The 21,595-nt window shown below is 40.1% G+C and overlaps 1 protein-coding gene across 2 annotated transcripts in view; it reads left to right on the top strand.

Annotated features, from left to right (window-relative positions):
• Positions 1–10,259: 10,259 nt before the first annotated feature.
• Positions 10,260–21,595, top strand: part of LOC116594226 (coiled-coil domain-containing protein 7-like) — a 139,138-nt gene continuing 127,802 nt past the window's right edge. The window contains exons 1-4 of one of the 2 annotated variants that reach the window (XM_032349335.1): positions 10,260–10,511; positions 10,962–11,037; positions 17,789–18,119; positions 19,272–19,364. In XM_032349335.1, the coding sequence (XP_032205226.1) occupies positions 17,841–18,119; positions 19,272–19,364 (372 nt within the window). In that variant the 5' untranslated portion in view covers positions 10,260–10,511; positions 10,962–11,037; positions 17,789–17,840. The remainder of the gene's footprint in view (positions 10,512–10,961; positions 11,038–17,788; positions 18,120–19,271; positions 19,365–21,595) is intronic. The other variant, XM_032349336.1, reaches the window with a different exon arrangement.

Raw genomic sequence — 21,595 nt, 5'->3', positions numbered from 1 at the left:
CAATGTATTTTATGACTTAACTCTGGAAGTCACACACTGTCACTTCTATGATATTATATCAGTCACTTGGCCAGACATGGATCAGTGTAGGAGGAGACTATACAAGGATATGAAAACGAGGAGATAAGGATCGTTGAGGGCATCTTGGAGGTTGACTAATATATATGACTATATATTCGTTTTACAGTTTTTGAAATTCATATAAAGAGAATCATGCAGTATACGCACTTTAGTATTTGCCTTCTTTTGCTTAACATAATGTCTGTGAGATTTAGGTCCTGGTGTGTGGTGGTGATGGTTATTTATTTTGCTGATTAGTATTCCATCATATGAAAGTGACACAGTTTGGTTACTTGTCATCCTGTTGTTGTTGTTTTAACTGGTCATCCTGTTGATGGACATTTGTATGGTTCCAGTTTGGTACTATTATGATTAAACATTCCATGCCCGTGTCTTTTTTGGGTACATGTTTCATTACCTAGGAATGGATTGGCTCAGTCAGAGGGAAGATTATATTTAACTCATAAGGAATGACCAAAATATTCTCTAAAATTGTGGTGCATTTCACACACTCATGAGCTGCGTATGAGAATTCCAGTTGTTCCATATTCTTGGAACATTTTGTTCTCAGTGATATTTAGCTATTCTAGTGGTTATGTAGTGGTATTTAATTGTGTTTTAATTTGCATTGTCTTAATGAGAAATAATGTTATTGATGCTATGTATTCCTTTATGAAATGCCTGTTCAAATCTTTTTGTTATTGCTATGTAGGGATCATTTAAAATATTTTCTTTTTAATCAGCTTTATCGAAGTATATTTTACAAATAATAAATTGCAGCTACCTTAAGAGCTCAGTTTGATGAGTTTGGACAAATGTACATAACTGTGTAACCACTACCCCAATGAAGATATAGAACACCCTAGAAAATAGTCTGGCTGCTTCTGATAAAAGTAAACACACCCCTACCATATGGCCCAGCCACTTTAGCCCCAAACATTCATTCACTGAATAATTTTAAGCAAAGCATCCATACATGGAGGATTATTTTTGTATTTTATATTTAAAATTTTACATATAGTAAAATTGACTTCTTTGATGTACATTTCTGCGAATTTTAACACATGCATGGGTATAACCACTGTGAATATAGATACAGAATAGTTTCATAATGCCAAAATACTCACTCATGCTATCCTTTTATGATCCTATAATCCCTCATCTCTAATCCCTGGAAATTGATGATTTGTTCTCCCTTACTACAGTTTTTGTCTTTCTTGAGAATGTCATATAAATGGAATGATACAGTGTGTACCCTTTTGAGATTGGGTTCTTTCACTGAGCATAATGCTTTTGAGACTCAACCAAATTGTTTTTTGTATCAATAGTTCCCTTCTTTTTATTGCTGAACAGCATTACATTGTAACGATATACCATAGCTTGTTTAAGTATTCATCTTTTGAGAGAGAATTTACTTTTAGATTTGGAAGAAGTACAGTTTCTCAGTTTCTTTTTTTATGGTTAGTACTTGTCTCAGTACTAGTCAACTTATATTATGTGTCTTGTCTAGGACAACCTTGCCTGTACGAAGGTCATGAATATGTTCTTTCATGTTTTCTTCTAGCTTTACGGTTTTTGTTTTTATGTTTAGGTCTCTATTGATTTGGGCTTTCCAGGAAGCAGATACCAAGATGAGTTATAAGTGAAAGTTATTTATTGGAGCTTACGTTGGTGAACGTTACAAGGGAGAAGGAGCATGAGGGGCAGAGAAAGCTTTCAGATGATGATGCTGATCTGATACCCATGAAAAGTGAGAGAGAAGGAAGGAGGATTGGGTAGAAAGAGCATCAGACTGTGGCATAGCCGTGAGAAAGTTCTGGAAAGCCCAGGGGAGATTGCAAGGACAAAGAATGCCCATGGAGCAGTCCCACATTGACCAAATTAGCAAGTCTTTATATCATTGTGTGCTCAGTCAGACATGGGCTAGGGAATGCTCAGGGGGCAGGTGGACTCAGCTCAAGGCTGAGACAGAGCCTGAAGTCTGCCACAGCTGGAGGCTTTCAGCAACACATACTCTTTGCTTCAGGTTTTCTCTTGAAGGGAGATGTGATTGACACAAGTGAGATCTTCATGGGTGCCACAGTCCATGCTTTGCTTCACATGTATTTCTCCTTACCCATTCAGGCGCAGCTCCTCCCCAGGTCCTATGGACCTTTCTTCCTGAGAATAAACTTAAAAGAGGGAGGTTTATGGACCAAATTAGTCTTCACTGCTGCAGTTAGTTTTGGGGCTGAATTGCTTCTTCACTATCCATTTCCTTCTCCACTATCCATTCTAAATTTCCTTGTCTTCAGCTATCCCCTCTCCTTAGTCATGACAGCTTACCTGGTGGTGTGACCCAAAGTCTTGAATGGTCTTGATCCCTAGACCCCCACAATTCTTAGGCTACATTTGCTGCATATGCTCATTTACAGCTGTAATTGGGAAAGGGAGTACCAAGAGGCACTCAGGTTGATCATTCGAATTTCATATATTCCTCCCTGCTACCATTGTGTAACATTAGTCCTAGGTTACCCTGATGATCAGTATTATTTATGCCTGCTGGTGTGGTGAGTCCTCCTCCAGCCTCCTGGTTCCTGGATACAAGGATCCTGGGATGTCTAGATGGCAGCCGTGGAAGTTCTAGTTGTAGTTCAATGGGAAGCTTGCTGTTTCCTTTGGGGATTTAGACTTTTAAGTTTTTGAAGTCCAGAGTTGCAGGAAGAAAAGCATGTATTTCCTTAATGGTTATTGGGAATGATGCTAACTGGGGTATCTCCTACTTTCATCCCTTGGTTCCAGACCCATGTATTTCACTGGTTCTTCCAGGGTGGAATGGGCGCAATTTAATCAACCTGCCACCAAATGGCCAGGTGGTCTCCTCAAGGAATAGTATCACACTAGGTTATTGGCCTCTGTTGCTGTCATGATGGACATTCAGAGGCTACAGTAGCTTGACTGGCCTTAGTAAGAGGAAATACATGATTTTGGACGGAGGTGTAGCCTCCCTCTCTCCTACTGTGACCCCTTCTTTCATGTGCCCAATGTGCCAGGCGTAGTATGAATGAGGACAAAAGTTGTCTAACATCAATTAGCTATATCCTTTTCTGTACTAAGTTGCTCAGTGTTTCTTTTGTGGTAATGTCTTCTAGTAGGTAATTACTTGTGATATGGAAAATTTCATGTCTATCCACATGCCTCCACTTAAGATCTTGTCTCTGACCTTTTAGTTTATTTCCTTCTATGCCCTTGACCAGCAGGCCAAGCAATTTGCCACCGCCCATGAATCCATATATATTATCTTGAGCCACTTCTTTGTTCAAGTGGATAAACCAGACATACTGCTATAGCAGCTTCTCTCTCTCTCTCTCCTGTATGTATGTATGTGTGTGTGTATGTGTGTGTGTGTGTATATATATATATATATATATATATATATATATATATATACGTATGTGTGTGTGTGTATATATATATATATATATATACACATATATATATATCCTCACCATCTGTTTTTGTCTTTTACCCACATACTTAGAAAACCCATCTGAAAACCAGTCTCTGGATTTTTCTCCTCATTCAACTTGTATTGTAGGGTGCCCATAGAGCTACAGATGTGAGCTGGGGAAAAGCACTGGTACAACAGTGGTGGGTGACATGGGGGTCCAGTCTGCCTCCTCATGTAAATTACTCCCGCCCTCTACTCCTGTTCAGGCACATCATTTCCATCTATGACGAACTGCTGCTGAGTTCACTCATGTTTATGAATTGGTGGATCTGATAGAACCCAGTTGATAATGAGCAATTTTTGACACATACATTCTAGAGGGTGGGAGATTAAAAACCCTTCATAGATTTTGGAATCTACCACTTCAGTAAATAGTTTAGAGATCTGATGGTCAAAGGCATGTTGGGACAACCACTGCAAAGGATATCATTTTTTGTTGCCTCTCCTCTTACTAGAGAGTTTCCCAACTGTTTTGTCATTAATGCCCTGTGAAGGAAATTGTTAAGATTTTTTTTCTCTAATTACTTCCCCACCCTGGAATATCAATAGTACAGGTATAGTGCCTATTTGCTTAGGGACTACAGTCTTTGGAGGACCACAAAACATTGTAAGGTATAAGATTTTTTTGCCCTGTAAGAACCAGGGTTTTCCACCTTGAGGATGATATCGCTCCCAGTAAAATGCATTCCTTACTATGAGGAGGGAAGTACAATATCTGGTGGATCTCTTGGACTTCTGGTGGACACATTCCACTCTTCCAAGGACTGATCCATTGCACAGTATATGTGACATGGAAGGCTGTGCCATTTGAGTTGGACCTGGGGCAGGAAAGTGTTCTGCAGTAGTCCAAGGCTGTGATGTAAGCTATACTGCTCCTTGGGTAATACAATCTGATATTTTCTGATTTTGTAACTATCAAGAATGGAAAAAGATGCAGTGTGGATATTATGGCAACCCAAGTGGATAATCACAAATTTAAGAAGGTACTTTCTGGGTTGTGCAAGTGCAGGCTCCGGACCTGAGAGTGAGGGCCTCTTTAAATTTTCCATATGAGCTGCCTCTATGTGAGTCACACTCTTTGGACTATTGACCTTGTTGGCTATAAAGTAATCCTGGTAACTTCTATGCTTTGTTCTAGAAACTTTATAGATTTAGGTTTACACTTAGATAGGCCTATGATCCATTTTGAGTTAATATGTATTTATGGAGTGGTTGGGAGGTAGTTCTCCATGATTCTCTATTGTTTCTGCATATCTTCTGGTAGATTTTGTCCTGGATACTTTTCCAAGGATATTTGTATGGCAAACAGCTTTGGAAAATACAGCATCTTTCTCTGGGACAGAGGGCAGATTTGTTGGCTGTTCATGATAATGAAGATGATGTCTCTCACTGGAAAACGGATGAGGAGACTTGCTAGTGGCGTTTTTAGAGAAGACTGGGGCTTCCTAACTAAGGTCTTTCTCGGGGAGCCCAACTCACTGAGTGTGCCAGCATCACCTAGCCAGTGTTGCTTTGCCTTGTAGGAACTGGGGCTTGGAGAGCCAACACAAATGTTATTCTGGTTCTGCCATTGCTGTGATTAATAAGCGGTCCTTTGTCTCTAGCCCAGGAGTCTCAAGTTTTATGCCAGTGTCTATGAGATTGTGGCAGGCTAACTTGTTTTCCGGCAAATAAGGAAAATTGTAAACCTTTCATAGTTTTTGACAGTTCCAGTGAAACAGATGGAATACTGACAAGACCTGGCTTTCTGGAATAGGAGAGACAAGAGCTTCCTCATTTAATATAATCTGAGGGACATCCTTGTGATTTAGTAGCAGCCATATCATTCAATTATTCAATCATTTCATCATGCAATAAATAAGCCTCCACTTTGTTCCTCATTGCTGAGGAGGGAGATGGCTGGGAGGGAGATAGTTGTAGGCTCTGTGTTGGAAAGTAGGGCCAAAGGTGGGGCCTGAATGGTAGATGACTTGTTGTTCTTGCTCATTGGGATGGGGGCTGGAGGGACAATTTGATGGTTAGCCTCATATCAACCTTGTTGAAACAATTGGTTCTAAGATCCATCCCAGGTTAGAGGAAGGTTCTCATTCTTTATAGACAACACTTACAGAGACACACATATACACCAAAGGCAAAAGGAGGGAAATTTGTGACCCCAATGGGGAGAAATCATGCAAATCTTTAGAACTTTGGCTTGTTAGCTTGGGAGCTGAGACAGAGGGACACATAAGGTTTGTTGAAGAGGAATGACCATAGTTGGGTCCTCTTATCGCTCAGCTGCTCCTGAATTCTATCAAGTCAATCTCAGATGATTTCAAAGATGATAATACAAAGTCTCTGAGTTATTCAAGAGGTCTTTTTATTTTTTTTTCTTTTTTCGAATTTACTTTCAGCCTAACAGTATCCATTGTTTTTTGCACCACACCCAGTGCTCCATGCAATATGTACCCTCTCCAATACCCACCACCTGGCTCCCCCAACCTCCCACCCCCGCCCTTTCAAAACCCTCAGATTGTTTTTCATTTTCCTTATCCATTCATCCATTGAAGGGCATCTTGGTTCTTTCCACAGTTTGGCGACCGTGGCCATTGCTGCTATAAACATTGGGGTACAGATGGCCCTTCTTTTCACTACATCTGTATCTTTAGGGTAAATACCCAGTAGTGTAATTGCAGGGTCCCTGCATATTCTCAGATCACAATGCTTTGAAACTGGAGCTCAATCACAAGGAATAGTTGGGAAGGAACTCAAACAACGGGAAGCTAAAGACCACCTTGCTTAAGAATGCTTGGATCAACCAGGAGATCAAAGAAGAACTGAAACAATTCATGGAAACCAATGAGAATGAAGACACTTTGGTCCAAAACCTATGGGATACAGCAAAGGCGGTCCTAAGGGGGAAATACATAGCCATTCAAGCCTCCCTCAAAAAAATGGAAAAATCCAGAACACAGCATCTTTCTCTACACCTTAAAGAACTGGAGAATCAACAACAAATCAAACCAACTCCACACATAAGAAGGGAAATCATCAAGATAAGAGCTGAGATCAATGAGGTAGAAACCAGAGATACAGTAGAACGTATCAATGAAACTAGAAGCTGGTTTTTTGAAAGAATCAATAAGATCGATAAACCATTGGCCACACTAATCCAAAAGAAAAGAGAGAAAGCCCAAATTCATAAAATTATGAATGAAAAGGGAGAGATCACGACTGACACCAAGGAAGTAGAAACAATCATCAGAAGATATTATCAACAGTTATATGCCAATAATCTTAGCAACCTAGATGAAATGGATGCATTCCTAGAAAATTATAAACTCCTAAAATTGAACCTGGAAGAAATCGACAACCTGAATAGACTGATATCTAGTAACGAGATTGAAGCAGTGATCAAAAACCTCCCAAAAAACAAGAGCCCAGGACCTGATGGATTCCCTGGGGAATCCTACCAAACTTTCAAAGAAGAAATAACACCTATTTTGAAGCTGTTTCAAAAATTGAAGCAGAAGGAGAATTTCCAGATTCTTTCTATGAAGCCAGCATTACCCTGATCCCCAAACCAGGCAAAGACCCTACCAAAAAGGAGAATTTCAGACCAATATCACTGATGAATATGGATGCTAAGATTCTCCACAAGATCCTAGCCAACAGGATCCAACAGCACATTAAAAAGATTATCCACCATGATCAGGTGGGATTCATCCCTGGGCTACAAGGATGGTGCAACATTCGCAAATCAATCAATGTGATAGAACAAATTAATAAGAGAAGAGAGAAGAACCACATGGTCCTCTCAATTGATGCAGAAAAAGCATTTGACAAAATCCAGCATCTGTTCCTGATTAAAACACTTCAAAGTATAGGGATAGAGGGAACATTCCTGAACTTCATAAAATCTATCTATGAAAGACCCACAGCAAATACCATCCTTAATGAGAAAAAACTTGCAGCCTTCCTGTTGAGATCAGGTGAAATACCAACTGAGTATGACTCCCACCTTAAAAGACCACCAGAGACGTGAGTCAAAGCCAAGCATCAAGGGTCGTTTATTGCAGGTTTGAACCTGGACCTCTACGCCACTCGTTGCCGATAACGCCGAGAGGTCCAGAGCTTGGTTGGTGCAGGATTTTTATAGACAGATACAAACAAGTTTCGGGTAGGGCTGAGCTGATTGGTTGACAGTTTGAACAGGTATGCTTGGCGTCAGTGGATTGCGTCAGGGGACCAGCGCGCGAAAGCAGGGGTCCGCGCGAAAGCAGACAAAGGGTCCGCGTGTAAGCAGACAAAGGATCCGCGTGTAAGCAGACAAAGGATCCGCGCGAAAGCAGACAAAGCAATCTTACAGAAGCAGAACTGGCCGGTTAGCCCGTGTGCGCGCGAAAAAGCAAGCGTTCGTACAGAAGCGAAACTAGCTGGTTAAAAATGCACTTCTAGCTGGGGAGGGGGTTCTTCTTTTGGTCTTTCATAGGAACACGACAAGGATGCCCACTCTAACCACTCTTGTCCAACATAGTATTAGAAGTCCTAGCAACAGCAATCAGACAGCAAAGAGAAATTAAAGGTATCCAAATTGGCAATGAAGAAGTCAAACGCTCTCTCTTCACAGATGACATGATTCTTTATATGGAAAACCCAAAAGACTCCACCTACAAACTACTAGAACTCATACAGCAATTCAGCAACGTGGTAGGATACAAAGTCAATGTACAGAAATTAGTGGCTTTCTTATACACTAACAATGAAAATACAGAAAGGGAAGTTAGAGAATCGATTCCATTTAGTATAGCACCAAGAACCATAAGATACCTGAGAATAAATCTAACCAAAGAGGTATAGGATCTGTACTCGAGGAACTACAGAATACTCATGAAAGAAATTGAAGAAGACACAAAAAGATGGAAGACCATTCCATGCTCTTGGATTGGAAGAATAAACATTGCTAAAATGTCTGTACTGCCTAGAGCAATCAATACTTTTAATGCCATTCCGATCAAAATTCCACCAGTATTTTTCAAAGAGCTGGAGCAAATAATCCAAAAATATGTATGGAATCAGAAGAGACCCCGAATCACTAAGGAAATGTTGAAAAACAAAAATAAAACGGGCGGCATCACGTTACCTGATTTCAAGCTTTACTACAAAGCTGTGATCACCAAGGCAGCATGGTACTGGCATAAAAACAAGAGGTCTTTTTCTGACCATGAGGGCACTCTGGCCCTCTTACTGAAAGTTCCTCGAAACAGAGAAAATCCCATGGGAAATCATGGAAGATTCACTGTGTAGTATTCTGGGTCTTACTGCCCTGCTTTGGGTCTGTACTCTCCCACATACTGGCCTACATGGGTAGGAAGAAGGGGACATAATGGGTCTTTATACAAAACCCCTGTGGATCTCTTGTTTCTAACTGATTCTTCTAGATGAAAAAATTGGGTGAGACTGGAGGACAATTAGAAGTTATAGTTACAGGAATGAGGCATATTAATTTTGTGGCAATAGAAGGATAGTAAGAAAACCTAAGCACCTAGGGATGGAATACCTTAAACAATTGGAGTTACTGGGGAGGGGAAGATAATTAATATTCTTTTTCTTTTAGCACAGCTCCTGGACCCTTCCACACAAGGACAACATCTTACCCACCTCTCCCAAACTATTGCAAATTCCTTGAATTTAACAGACTCTTTTTTCTAAGATTTTATTTACTTGTCAGAGAGAGAGAGAGAGAGAGAAGACAAGCAGAAGGAGAAACAAGCTCCCCATTGAGCTCCCAGAACCCTGGGATCATGACCTAAGCTGAAAGAGGAGCCTTAACCGACTCAACCATTCAGGTGCCCTGAATTTAACTGACTTCTGAATTGGCATCTGCCAGATGGCTTTGGCTACAATTTGGTTGCTCTTCTCTTAATCTTACTTCTCCGTATTGGGAATAACAGCAAATGGCCCCAGCTTCTTCCCCTCCTGTGCAAAACTTTACAAAAATTTTTGTTGTTTTTCTCACACACATTCCCATACCTGTAATTCAGGTGTTTCATGGGATGGAAAAATCCACCCAACTGTTATTATAAACAAACAGAACAGATTGGACTGTCATTATGCAGTCCTTCCAAAAAACAAGGGTTTCCAAAGATCTGAAGAAAGAACCCTAAGGCATATCAGCAGCTGGGGCGCCATGTTGAAGCCACTGTCAACTGTGTACTATGAGAGCTATAGATGCCACTTGGGGGAGGGAGGGCGTTGCTCAACAGTTGTAAACTTCTTAGTCTGTTTTAATTTTAAAACCGCGAAGCTGCTGCAGAATTCCGTGGGAACTTCGAGTCTGGTAAAGGACTCTCCAAAACACTGGGCTGAAAATAACTTTTCGACAGCGGCAGGTGAGCGGCTGGGGCTCAGGTTTTGCAGGTGAAGCCCAAGGTCTCAAAGCACCGAAGAGGCACGTGTTTTAACTTCTTTAGGCCAGATGCCTAAAAGAATCTCACTTGTGCAGCGTTACACAGCCCTGGGGAGCAAGAAAGAGGACGCCGTCTGGATGGACCTGGCTACTTTTCAGCCTTCCACATGTGTTGAAATTCCTCTCGCTTTCAATTCCGGGAAAGACTCAGCTCAAACGCCGGCTCCTGGAGCTAGCTGCACGGGTCTCGCTGGCGGGGGCGCGCGCGGCGGGGTAGGGGGCGCGCGGCGGGGGCGCGCGACTGGGGGGCGAGGGAGACGCTGCGTCAACTGCCCACAGCGCGGCTTTGCGTCTGCGTTCGACCCCGGTCGTTGCTGCAGCCCTAGGGCGCAGACGCCCGGCCTCTCCGCCCAAATGTTAGTTTGTCAAACAGCGGGGCTGGAGTCTGCAGGGTTTGCAGGCTTCCGCCTTGCAGGAAGTCTGGGAGGCTCAGAATTTCCAACTCTTTCACCTTAGAGCCCTCTTCGCCCAGGCAAGACCACCCAGTAACCTGGCTCCCCACAGCCTGAGCAGGTACGCGGACTGCGGGGAGCGGAGGCGTGCGCGACCCTTCCCCCGTCGGATTGTGACAGTTTTCGATGGGTTTTCCAGCAAAAGCGTTTACCTTTTCTCTCTCAGCGGCAGTTGTGCCTCTGTGGGTGAGGAATCTAAGGCAAATCAGAACTTTCCTATCCTGTACGCCCCACCCCCATGTCATCGTAAACGGTTTGAAACGAGTCCTTGAAGGAGGACGGGAAGACGTTCGTCTCTGCGGTGGGCAAGTATGTGGTGATACAACGTACACCCCCTAGCCTGGTTAGGAGGGTTAAATGAAGAGACTGCGCAAAATCCTTGAATATTTTCTTCTAAATAGAGGCGTTTACTCCATTAAACCTTTATTTGTATACGCATGTGAACTTGATGGATCCACGGATGAGGTGGTTTTGTAGCACCTGGTGACTGTCCCGTCTTTTTCTTCATTAGTTTCTTGGCGTGGCCGGCGTCCCTGCCTTCCTGTTACCACAGACGGATGTAAGCCTGTGCCTACCTTAAGAGCAAGGGCGCCTTTGTGCGTCAAAACCCATTTCCCCTAGTTTACTCCAGGGTATCATCCCATCAGTTTTCTTCTGTACCAGTAAACACATTTTGCTTTCTATTGGGTCATGTCCATCGGCATATGTATTAGTTTCCTAGGGTTGCCTAAAAAAGTACCGCAAACAACAGAAATTTATTCTCTGACTTCTGGAGGCTGAAGGCTGAAAAGTGTTGGCAATATTGGTTCCTACTGGAGGCTCTGGGGGATAATTTGTTCATGTATCTTTTCTAGCGTCTGGAGGCTTATTTGGAAAAAAAGGTCACATTCACAGGTTCTGAGGTTAGGACTTGAATGTATTTTGGGGAAGAGGACATAATTCAACCTATGACAGCATGCAAACACGTTACTTTTCTCATCAAAAAAGTCTTCCTCTTGCCCTTATTTCACTCCCTTTTGTAGCACAATTTCTCAAGTGCTTACATTCATATTCAGTCTCCACTTCCTCTTTTTTTTTTTTTTTTAAAGATTTTATTTATTTATTTGACAGAAATCACAAGTAGGCAGAGGCAGGCGGAGAGAGGAGGAAGCAGGTTCCTCGCTGAGCAGAGAGCTCAATGAAGGGCTTGATCCCAGCATACTGGGATCATGACCCCAACCGAAGGCAGAGGCTTAACCCACTGAGCCACCTGGGCACTTCTCCACTTCCTCCTTGACAATTCTCTTCTAGAACGTAGATCAATCAGGCATTGGCCTCCATCACTCTTGAAATTGTTGCTGTACTTCAGTTCACAAAAAACCTACTTCCATGTTGCTAAATCTGTTGGTTCTTAGTTCTCCTCTTACCTAACCAGCATTTGACGCAGAGCGTCACTCAAGAAGTAAGTTTTTCTCACAGTGTTTTAAGTATATCCCCTCTTGGTTTTACCTTCTGGCTCATTGGTCACTCATTCTTAAGTGTTGTTTGCTGGCCCTTCTTTCTCAGACCTGACACTTTAGATGGAATGCCGTTGGCAATAGAATTTTGTTGAAATTCTTTTTAAATATTTTTAAATTTATTTTTTATAAACATCTAATGTATTTTTATCCCCAGGGGTACAGGTCTGTGAATCACCAGGCTTACACACTTCACAGCACTCACCATAGCACATACCCTCCCCAATGTCCATCCCACCCCCCCTCTCAAACCCCCTCCCCCCAGGAGCCCTCAGTTTGTTTTGTGAGATTAAGGTCACTTATGGTTTGTCTTCCTCCCAATCTCATCTTGTTTCTTTCATTCTTCTCCTACTCCCTTAACCCCCCATGTTGCATCTTCCTTATATCAGGGAGATCATGATAGTTGTCTTTCTCTGATTGACTTATTTCGCTAAGCACGATACCCTCTAGTTCCATCCACGTTGTTGCAAATGGCAAGATTTCATTTCTTTTGATGGCTGCATAGTATTCCGTTGTGTATACGTACCACATCTTCTTTATCCATTCATCTGTTGATGGACATCTAGGTTCTTTCCATAGTTTGGCTATTGTGGACATTGCTGCTATAAACATTCAGGTGCACGTGCCCCTTTGGATCACTACGTTTGTATCTTTAGGGTAAATACCCAGTAGTGCAATTGCTGGGTGATAGGGTAGCTCTATTTTCAACTTTTTGAGGAACCTTCATATTGTTTTCCACAGTGGCTGCATAAGCTTACATTCCCACCAGAAATGTAGGAGAGTTTTTCTTTCTCTGCATCTTCGCCAACATCTGTTGTTTCCTGACTTGTTAATTTTAGCCATTCTGAATGGTGTGAGGTGGTATCTCATTGTGGTTTTGATTTGTATTTCCCTGATGCCGAGTGATGTGGAGCACTTTTTCATGTGTCTGTTGGCCATCTGGATGTCTTCTTTGCAGAAATGTCTGTTCATGTCTTCTGCCCATTTCTTGATTGGATTATTAGTTCTTTGGGTGTTGAGTTTGCTAAATTCTTCATAGATTTTGGACACTAGCCCTTTATCTAATATGTCATTTGCAAATATCTTCTCCCATTCTGTTAGTTATCTTTTGGTTTTGTTAACTGTTTCCTTTGCTGTGCAAAAGATTTTGATCTTGATGAAATCCTAATAGTTCATTTTTGTCCTTGCTTCCCTTGCCTTTGGCGATGTTTCTAGGAAGATGTTGCTGTGGCTGAGGTCGAAGAGGTTGCTGCCTGTGTTCTCCTCAATGATTTTGATGGATTCCTTTCTCACATTGAGGTCCTTCATCCATTTTGAGTCTATTTTTGTGTGTGGTGTAAGGAAATGGTCCAATTTTATTTTTCTGCATGTGGCTGTCCAATTTTCCCAACACCATTTATTGAAGAGGCTGTACTTTTTCCATTGGACATTCTTTCCTGCTTTGTCTAAGATTAGTTGACCATATAGTTGAGAGTTCGGGCTCTCTATTCTGTTCCATTGATCTATTTGTCTGTTTTTGTGCCAGTACCATGCTGTCTTGATGATGACAGCTTTGTAATAGAGCTTGAAGTCTGTAATTGTGATGCCACCAACTTTGGCTTTCATTTTCAATATTCCTTTGGCTATTCAAGGTCTTTTCTGGTTCCATATAAATTTTAGGGTTATTTGTTCCATTTCTTTGAAAAAAATGGATGGTATTTTGATAGTAATTGCATAAAATGTGTAGTGTTTTTAGGTAGCATAGACATTTTCACAATATTTGTTCTTCCAATCCAGGAGCATGGAATATTTTTCCATTTCTTTGTGTCTTCCTCGATTTCTTTCATGAGTACTTTATAGTTTTCTGAGGATAGATTCTTAGCCTCTTTGGTTAGGTTTGTTCCTAGGTATCTTATGGTTTGGGGTGCAATTGTAAATGGGATTGACTCCTTAATTTCTCTTTCTTCTGTCTTGTTGTTGGTGTAGAGAAATGCAACTGATTTCTGTGCATTGATTTTATATCCTGACACTTTACTGAATTCCTATATAAGTTCTAGCAGTTTTGGAGTGGAGTCTTTTGGGTTTTCCACATAAAGTATCATATCATCTGCAAAGAGCGATAGTTTGACTTCTTCTTTGCCGATTTGGATGCCTTTAATTTCCTTTTGTTGTCTGATTGCTGAGGCTAGGACTTCTAGTACTATGTTGAATAGCAGTGGTGATAATGGACATCCCTGCCGTGTTCCTGACCTTAGCGGAAAAGCTTTCAGTTTTTCTCCATTGAGAATGATATTTGTGGTGGGTTTTTCATAGATGGCTTTGATAATATTGAGGTATGTGCCCTTTATCCCTACACTTTGAAGAGTTTTGATATGGTTCATATCAAAGAGTATCATATGGTTCTTGTTCTTTCTTTTATTAATGTATCACATTGATTGATTTGAGGATGTTGAACCAGCCCTGGAATAAATCCAACTTGGTCGTGGTGAATAATCCTTTTAATGTACTGTTGAATCATATTGGCTAGTATTTTTGTGAGAATTTTCGCATCTGTGTTCATCAAGGATATTGGTCTGTAGTTCTCCTTTTTGATGGGATCCTTGTCTGGTTTTGGGATCAAGGTGATGCTGGCCTCATGAGTTTGGACGTTTTCCTTCCATTTCTATTTTTTGGAACAGTTTTAGGAGAATAGGAATTAGTTCTTCTTTAAATGTTTGGTAGAATTCCCCTGGGAAGCTGTCTGGCCCTGGGCTTTGGTTTGGAGATTTTTTGATGACTGTTTCAATCTCCTTACTGATTATGGGTCTGTTCAGGCTTTCTATTTCTTCCTGGTTCAGCTGTGGTAGTTTATATGTCTCTAGGAATGCATCCATTTCTTCCAGATTGTCAAATTTGTTGGCGTAGAGTTGCTCATAGTATGTTCTTATAATAGTTTGTATTTCTGAGAAATAATCTGAGAGATTTATCTATATTATTTCTTCAAATATTTCTTCTTGTCCACATTTTCTTTCTCGCTGGATCTTCCATTATGTGATTTTTAGCATTTATATTATTCTACATATCTCTTATTTTATTTTTCACTTCTATTTCTTTATCCTTTTCTGCTGCTTTCTGGCTGAACACCTCAATTGGATCTTCCATTTTCCTAATTTATTCTTCAACCCTATTATTCTGTGACCAGTTATGTTGTTTTTTACATTTTTTATTTGTAGTATTTCTACTCAGGTCTTTAAAAAAAATACCCTGTGTACCTGTTTTATATTGCTAATATTCTCTGTGTGTATGTGTTTGTGTATCTTTGGTTCCTCTATAAGTTTGTATGTATGTATGTATACATGTATTTAAGTAATCTCTACATACAATGTGGGGCTGGAACTTACAACCCTGAGAGCAAGAGTTACATGTTCTTCTGACTAAACCATTCAGGTGCCCCTGGAATTTTTTCCCCACTCCAGTTTGTTGTTTTTCTTTTGCAAAACTTGTATTTTTCAGGTGCCAAGTTATTTTCACCTGTGAGCTCATATGCTCTTGGGAGTGTCAGCTGCCCTTGTCTGGTAATCTATTATGAAATTGTCATTAAAAAAAAAAGCCAGGCCCCAGTCTATGACCCTCCCATCAAGTTTAGGGAAATTATACGTGTGTATTTGTTTCCCAGGTCTACCATTACAAAATACCACCAAGTAAGTGGCTTAAAACAATTGTAATTTATTCTCACAGTTGAGGAGTCTAGGAGTCTGAGATCAAGGTGTTTGCAGTGCTAGGCTCCTTCTAAATGTTCTAGGGAAGAATTTCCCTTGCTTCTTCCTAGCAAAGGTGCTTGCACTTTTTAAAATTCTAGCTTATAGTTGCATTACTCTAGTCTCTGCCTCTTTCATTACATGACCTCTATCCCTGTGTATCTATGGTGTCTCTACATGATTTCTTTTTTTTTTTTTTTTAAGATTTATTTATTTATTTATGTGTGTGTGTGTGTGTGTGTGAGAGAGAGCGCGCCTGACTTCAGGGGGAGGGTCAGAGGGAGAAGGAGAGAGTTCCCTGTAGACTCAGTGCTGAGTGAAGAACCTGACAAGGGGCTCAATCTCATAACCATGAGATCAGGACCTGAGCCAAAACCAAAAGTCAGATGCTTGACCAACTGCACCATGCAGGTGCCCTTGTGTGGCTTTCTTAGAATGACACCAGTCATTGGATGTAGGGCTCATTGTAATCTAGTATGACCTTGTCTTAACTGGGTGACATCTTCAAAGACTGTATTTTCAAATATGGTCATATTCACAGGTGCTAGGTATTAGAACTTGAAAATATTTTTTAGGGACACAGTTCAGCATACAACAATGAGACATTTAAGTGTAGAGAGCTTCAGACAATAGAGACCAAATGCTATTCTATATTAATTTTGTCAAGTTTATGAGACAACTCCCATGGTCAAGCATATAGGTTTTTTTTTTTTTTTAAACAGAGAAAGCATTGTCATGAGTTTTAATCAGCTTTGGAGGGAGAGAGGAGTAGAAGAATGAAAACCTAAGGCCTGTCCAATCTGTACTTTTTTCTCAGCCTGACTTTGGTGCTATCTTGATATTTTTCTGTGGATACCCTGGGCCTAGGCTATGTGTTGGGGATGTGGAGAAAGGGGAACCCTTTTACACTGTTGGTGGGAATGCAAGTTGGTGCAGCCACTTTGGAGAACAGTATGGAGATTCCTCAAGAAATTAAAAACAGAGCTTCCCTATGACCCTGCAATTACACTACTGGGTATCTGCCCCAAAGATAGAGATATAGTGAAAAGAAGGGCCATCTGTACCCCAATGTTTATAGCAGCAATGGCCATGGTCGTCAAACTGTGGAAAGAACCAAGATGCCCTTCAACGGACGAATGGATAAGGAAGATGTGGTCCATATATACTATGGAGTATGATGCCTCCATCAGAAAGAATGAATACGGGGCGCCTGGGTGGCTCAGTGGTTTGGGCTGCTGCCTTCGGCTCGGGTCATGATCTCAGGGTCCTGGGATCGAGCCCCGCATCGGGCTCTCTGCTCCGCAGGAAGCCTGCTTCCCTCTTTCTCTCTCTCTCTCTCTACCTGCCTCTCTGCCTACTTGTGATCTCTGTCTGTCAAATAAATAAATAAAATCTTTAAAAAAAAAAAAGAATGAATACCCAATTTTTGTAGCAACATGGATGGGACTGGAAGAGATTATGCTGAGTGAAATAAGTCAAGCAGAGAGAGTCAATTATCACATGGTTTCACTTATTTGTGGAGCATAACAAATAGCATGGAGGACAAGGAGAGTGAGGAGAAGGGAGTTGGGGGAAATTGGAAGGGGAGGTGAACCATGAGAGACTATGGACTCTGAAGAACAATCTGAGGGGTTTGAAGCAGTGAGGTGTGGGAGGTTGGGGTACCAGGTGGTGGGTATTAGAGAGGGCACGGATTGCATGGAGCACTGGGCGTGGTACAAAAACAATGAATACTGTTACGCTGAAAATAAATAAATAAATAAATTAAAAAAAATTTTAAACAAAAGAAATAATGATAAAGGGCATTTATTCCCTCAAAAAATGGGGGAAAGATAAGAACAAAATTTTAAACTTTTCTAAAGAAATTCTTTCATTCCTGCTACTGTCTCTTTCTGTTCAGTCCCATCCTAAATGCCCATACCTAAATCAGCCTTCAACCATCTATAAAGATTTCTTACAGTTTTTTTTTTGTTTGCTTATTTTTAAATTTTTGTTGGTAATTGTTGTTAGGAATATTATTCTTCATTTTCTAATTCTGTAGAGCTGATTTTGGGACTCACCATCTTCATGGCAATTGATAATCCTGCCATAATTTTAAATCTGAAATCTTAATGTTTTATCCTCAGGAAAGAATACAATTTTTTCATCTATCATTTGGAAGTGAAGTAAAATAACGAAATGAAGCCAGCGCAACATCTGTTAGCCTCTAGTAAGAAATGGGCAAATGTTCCAGAATTCACCTACCAAAAAGGACTATTTAATTTACCATTGTCACCTAAACCGAAGGAAAAACGTAGTGCAAAATTTGTACGTGATAAACTTGAACCAATGGTCTTAGGATCTCCACCAACAGGGGAATCCATTGTAAGGTATGCTTTGCCCATTCCATCAAATAAAACAAAGGAGTTAATAGCAGAAGATGAATTGATCAGGAAAATTACCAAACATCTGAAGATGGTAAGACACTTGTTGGTCCCTGTGTTTGGGGTTCCCATGACTAGTGCCAGGCTTAGTGATTTGTTAGGAAGGTGCACTAAACTCAAAATATAGCCCTACTGATGGCTAAGATATATTATGGTGAAAGGATACAAAGCAAAATTAGCAAAAGGAAAAGGCTTATGGTGTGAAGTCTGGAGGAAACTAGGTCCAAGGTTCCTCTTCCTTTAAAGTCACACAGGATGTGCCCAATTCCCCCAACAACAAATACATTTGACATATATGAAATGTCTACTGGAGAAGTTCATTAGAGACTCAGTGTTCAGAGTTTTACTGGGGTTGCTCATGTAGATACTTTGCCTAGCACGTACAAAAATTCCAGACTCCCTGAAGGAAAGCAGATGTTTAGCATGAACCATATTGTTTGTGCAAAAATGTTAGGGACATTGAGCCACTGTTATCAGAGATGATGGGAGCACTGCTAAAATCCAAGTGCTGAGACTCCAGTCCAATGCCAGCCTTGCAAGCAGATCTTTCTAATGATAGACATTTCTGAGTCTCATCCAGCTATGCTAATTCTTCTCAGCACTTTAGAATCTTTAACTCTTAGTATTGGGGAAAAAAATTTCCTTTTCTCTGAGTTCTTTGCACAATGATCCAGAATTGAATTGTGAATTAACCAAATACAAAATGAGAACAATGAGGAGCAGTACAAATATAAAAAGAATATAGCTTGTCAAATTTCCAAAATATAAATTTCCTCAAAGTTTGAGGCATTAGCGCAGAGAATTTCCTTTAAAAGGTTATTGCTCTCTGGTTTCCATTTCTGTTTTGCCCAGTTCTCTTCAAAGAAGGAAGTTGAGTCAGTCAGATTTTGAGGAGTACTTTGGTGATAAGTGGAGTCGATGCTTCACCTATTCATAGTCTCTTACTTGCCTGTCACCATAGAAACAGAAGTTGTAGGGACTCTCTCCATTCCTAGGGAGTAGAGTTGAGGACCGTTTCTCATAATTTCTTTATGGTAATATGAGATGGGGTGTGAGATGAAAAATGGGACTGGCAGAAATAAGTCTTACTTCTAAGAAAGTCCTGACATATTTGATTAAATGTATTTTTACATTTAATATAATTTTAAACTATAAAAATACTTAACTTGTTTTGATTCACTCACAGATTGTTTCTACTTTGGAGGAAACCTATGGATTTGACATTCAAAATAGAGAAAAATTAGTTGTGAAGCCTGAAAATGAAGAATCAACTTTTTCGGTTAGTATATGTAATCCTAATGTAGAGACATTAACAGCTGATATCAAAGCTGTTATCATTAAAGCTGATATCAGCTTTCTTATGAAGGGTTAAGATTTTCTTTTGGATTCCATTTATGTTCTCAGAATGAATTCCCCATCCATGAAAATGATTCAGTTAGGGAACTTGAAAGTAGAGTACTTATTTTTCTATTCTCTGCCACCACTTATCTTAAATTAAGACATATCTATATTTTAAACCCACTTTTATTGTTAATGCCTATTCTATTTAATTTTTAAACATTTGGTTACTTGTTGGTTTGAGATGTATATTTTTTACTGTGTTAGGAAAGTATCCTATTTCTATTTTGCTAAAAAAACTAAGAAGTTAATTGAGTTTTAGCAAATCTCTGGTGTATATTGAAGTTATGTAACTATTAAGGTGATTAAGTATGTGGATCTCCTATAGTCTATTGAGGAGATGAATGTTTTTACACATTTCATAATATTCAACTATTTTAATACTTAATTACTTTTCTTAGTAATATTTCTTGAATAATATTCACCTGTATTTTAATACTTAATTACCTTTCTTAGTTAGGGGTTGAGTTTGGCTCCATGTCATAGATTGTTGTGTCTTTCAATTCATGAACATGGTATGTCTCTCCATTTATTTAGATCTTGTTTGATTTCTTTTATGACCATTTTATAATTTTCATCATATAGATCCTATACATGGTTTGATATATTTATGGATTTGTATTTCACGTTTTTTGGAATTATTTTTTTTTAAAGATTTTATTTATCTATTTTACAGACAGAGATCACAAGTAGGCAGAGAGGCAGGCAGAGAGGGGGGGGGGAGCAGGCTCCCCGTTGAGCAGAGAGCCTGATGCGGGGCTCCATCTCAGGACCCTGAGATGATGACCCGAGCCAAAGGCAGAGGCTTAACCCATTGAGCCACCCAGGTGCCCCATTTTTTGGAATGATTTTTAATGGCATTGTTTTTAATTTTAGTTTCCACATATTTATTACTAGTATATAGAAAAATGATTGATTTTTATATGTTGATTTGGTGTCTTGCAATCTTGTTGAAAGTACTTTTTTGTTCTAGTTTTTTATAGATTTCTTGGAATTTTTTACATAGGTAATTATATCGTCCTCAAATAGAGTCAGTTTTACTTCTTCTGTGCAGTCTGAATGATTTTTATTTCCTTTTCTTGTGCTGGCTTTGGCTTCCAGTATTATATTTAATAATAGTGATGAGAGCAGATATATCTTTGTCTCATAATGACTACTACTTCCCGATAGGAATGGGAGTTCAGTTCCCTACTTGGTATCACCAGCACAACTCTGATGGGGGAATTGGAGGGCCAGTTTTCACTGCCACATTATTTTTCAGCTATACTGACAGATATGGGTAGTGTTGCAGTTTTGTTTCTTGGTGTTTGGCTCAAGTAGGATAGGTATTGTCAAAAAATTTTTGGATTATGCTAACCACCCCTTTTCATGGTCCTTTGGCCTTTCTTTCTTTCTTTCTTTCTTTCTTTCTTTCTTTCTTTCTTTCTTTCTTTCTTCTTTCTTTTTTCCAAAAGATTTTATTTATTTATTTGAGAGAGAGAGAGAGCGAGCATGAGTAGGGCAGAGGGAGAGAGAGAGAGGCAGACTCCCTGCTGAATAGGGAGGCTGATGTGGGGCTCAGTCCCGGAACCCTGGGATTATGACTTGAGCTGGAGGTAGATGCTTAACTGAAAGAGCCACTACATTGGGGTGTAGGTGCCCCTCCATATGAATGAAGTTTCAATGAACATTTGTGTGCAAATCTTTGTGAGGACGTATGTGTTTATTCATCTTGGATAATTGCTTTGGAATAAGATTAATGAGTTTTAAGTGTATGTTTAATTTTATGAGGAATTGCCAAATTATTTCCCAACACGGCAAAACCATTTTATGTTCCTACCACCTCCCTAGGAGAGTTCCAGTGGCTATGCAGCCTTACCAAAATTGGTATTGTCAGACTTCTTAACTCTGACCATTCCCAGGGAATGTAGGCCTCTTTTTCTGTCACATTTTTGGCAAAATTCAGATGGGGAAGGGTTTAACAGAAGAAAAATGGTTGGGTTGAGTGATTTACTTTGGGAGCATTTCTCATTCCAGTGTATCTGCTAGCCTAAATGGCTGTCAAGGTCTCATCTGGTTTTTCTTCATCCTCTAAATTCTGTTTGTCAGTGGTAGGCCTGCTTTTTGACTTGG

This window comes from Mustela erminea, chromosome 6, assembly GCF_009829155.1.
Source record: "Mustela erminea isolate mMusErm1 chromosome 6, mMusErm1.Pri, whole genome shotgun sequence".
Taxonomy (NCBI): Eukaryota; Metazoa; Chordata; class Mammalia; order Carnivora; family Mustelidae; genus Mustela; species Mustela erminea.
Note: the sequence above shows the minus strand (reverse complement) of the source record. Positions and strands in the feature narration are given on the sequence as shown.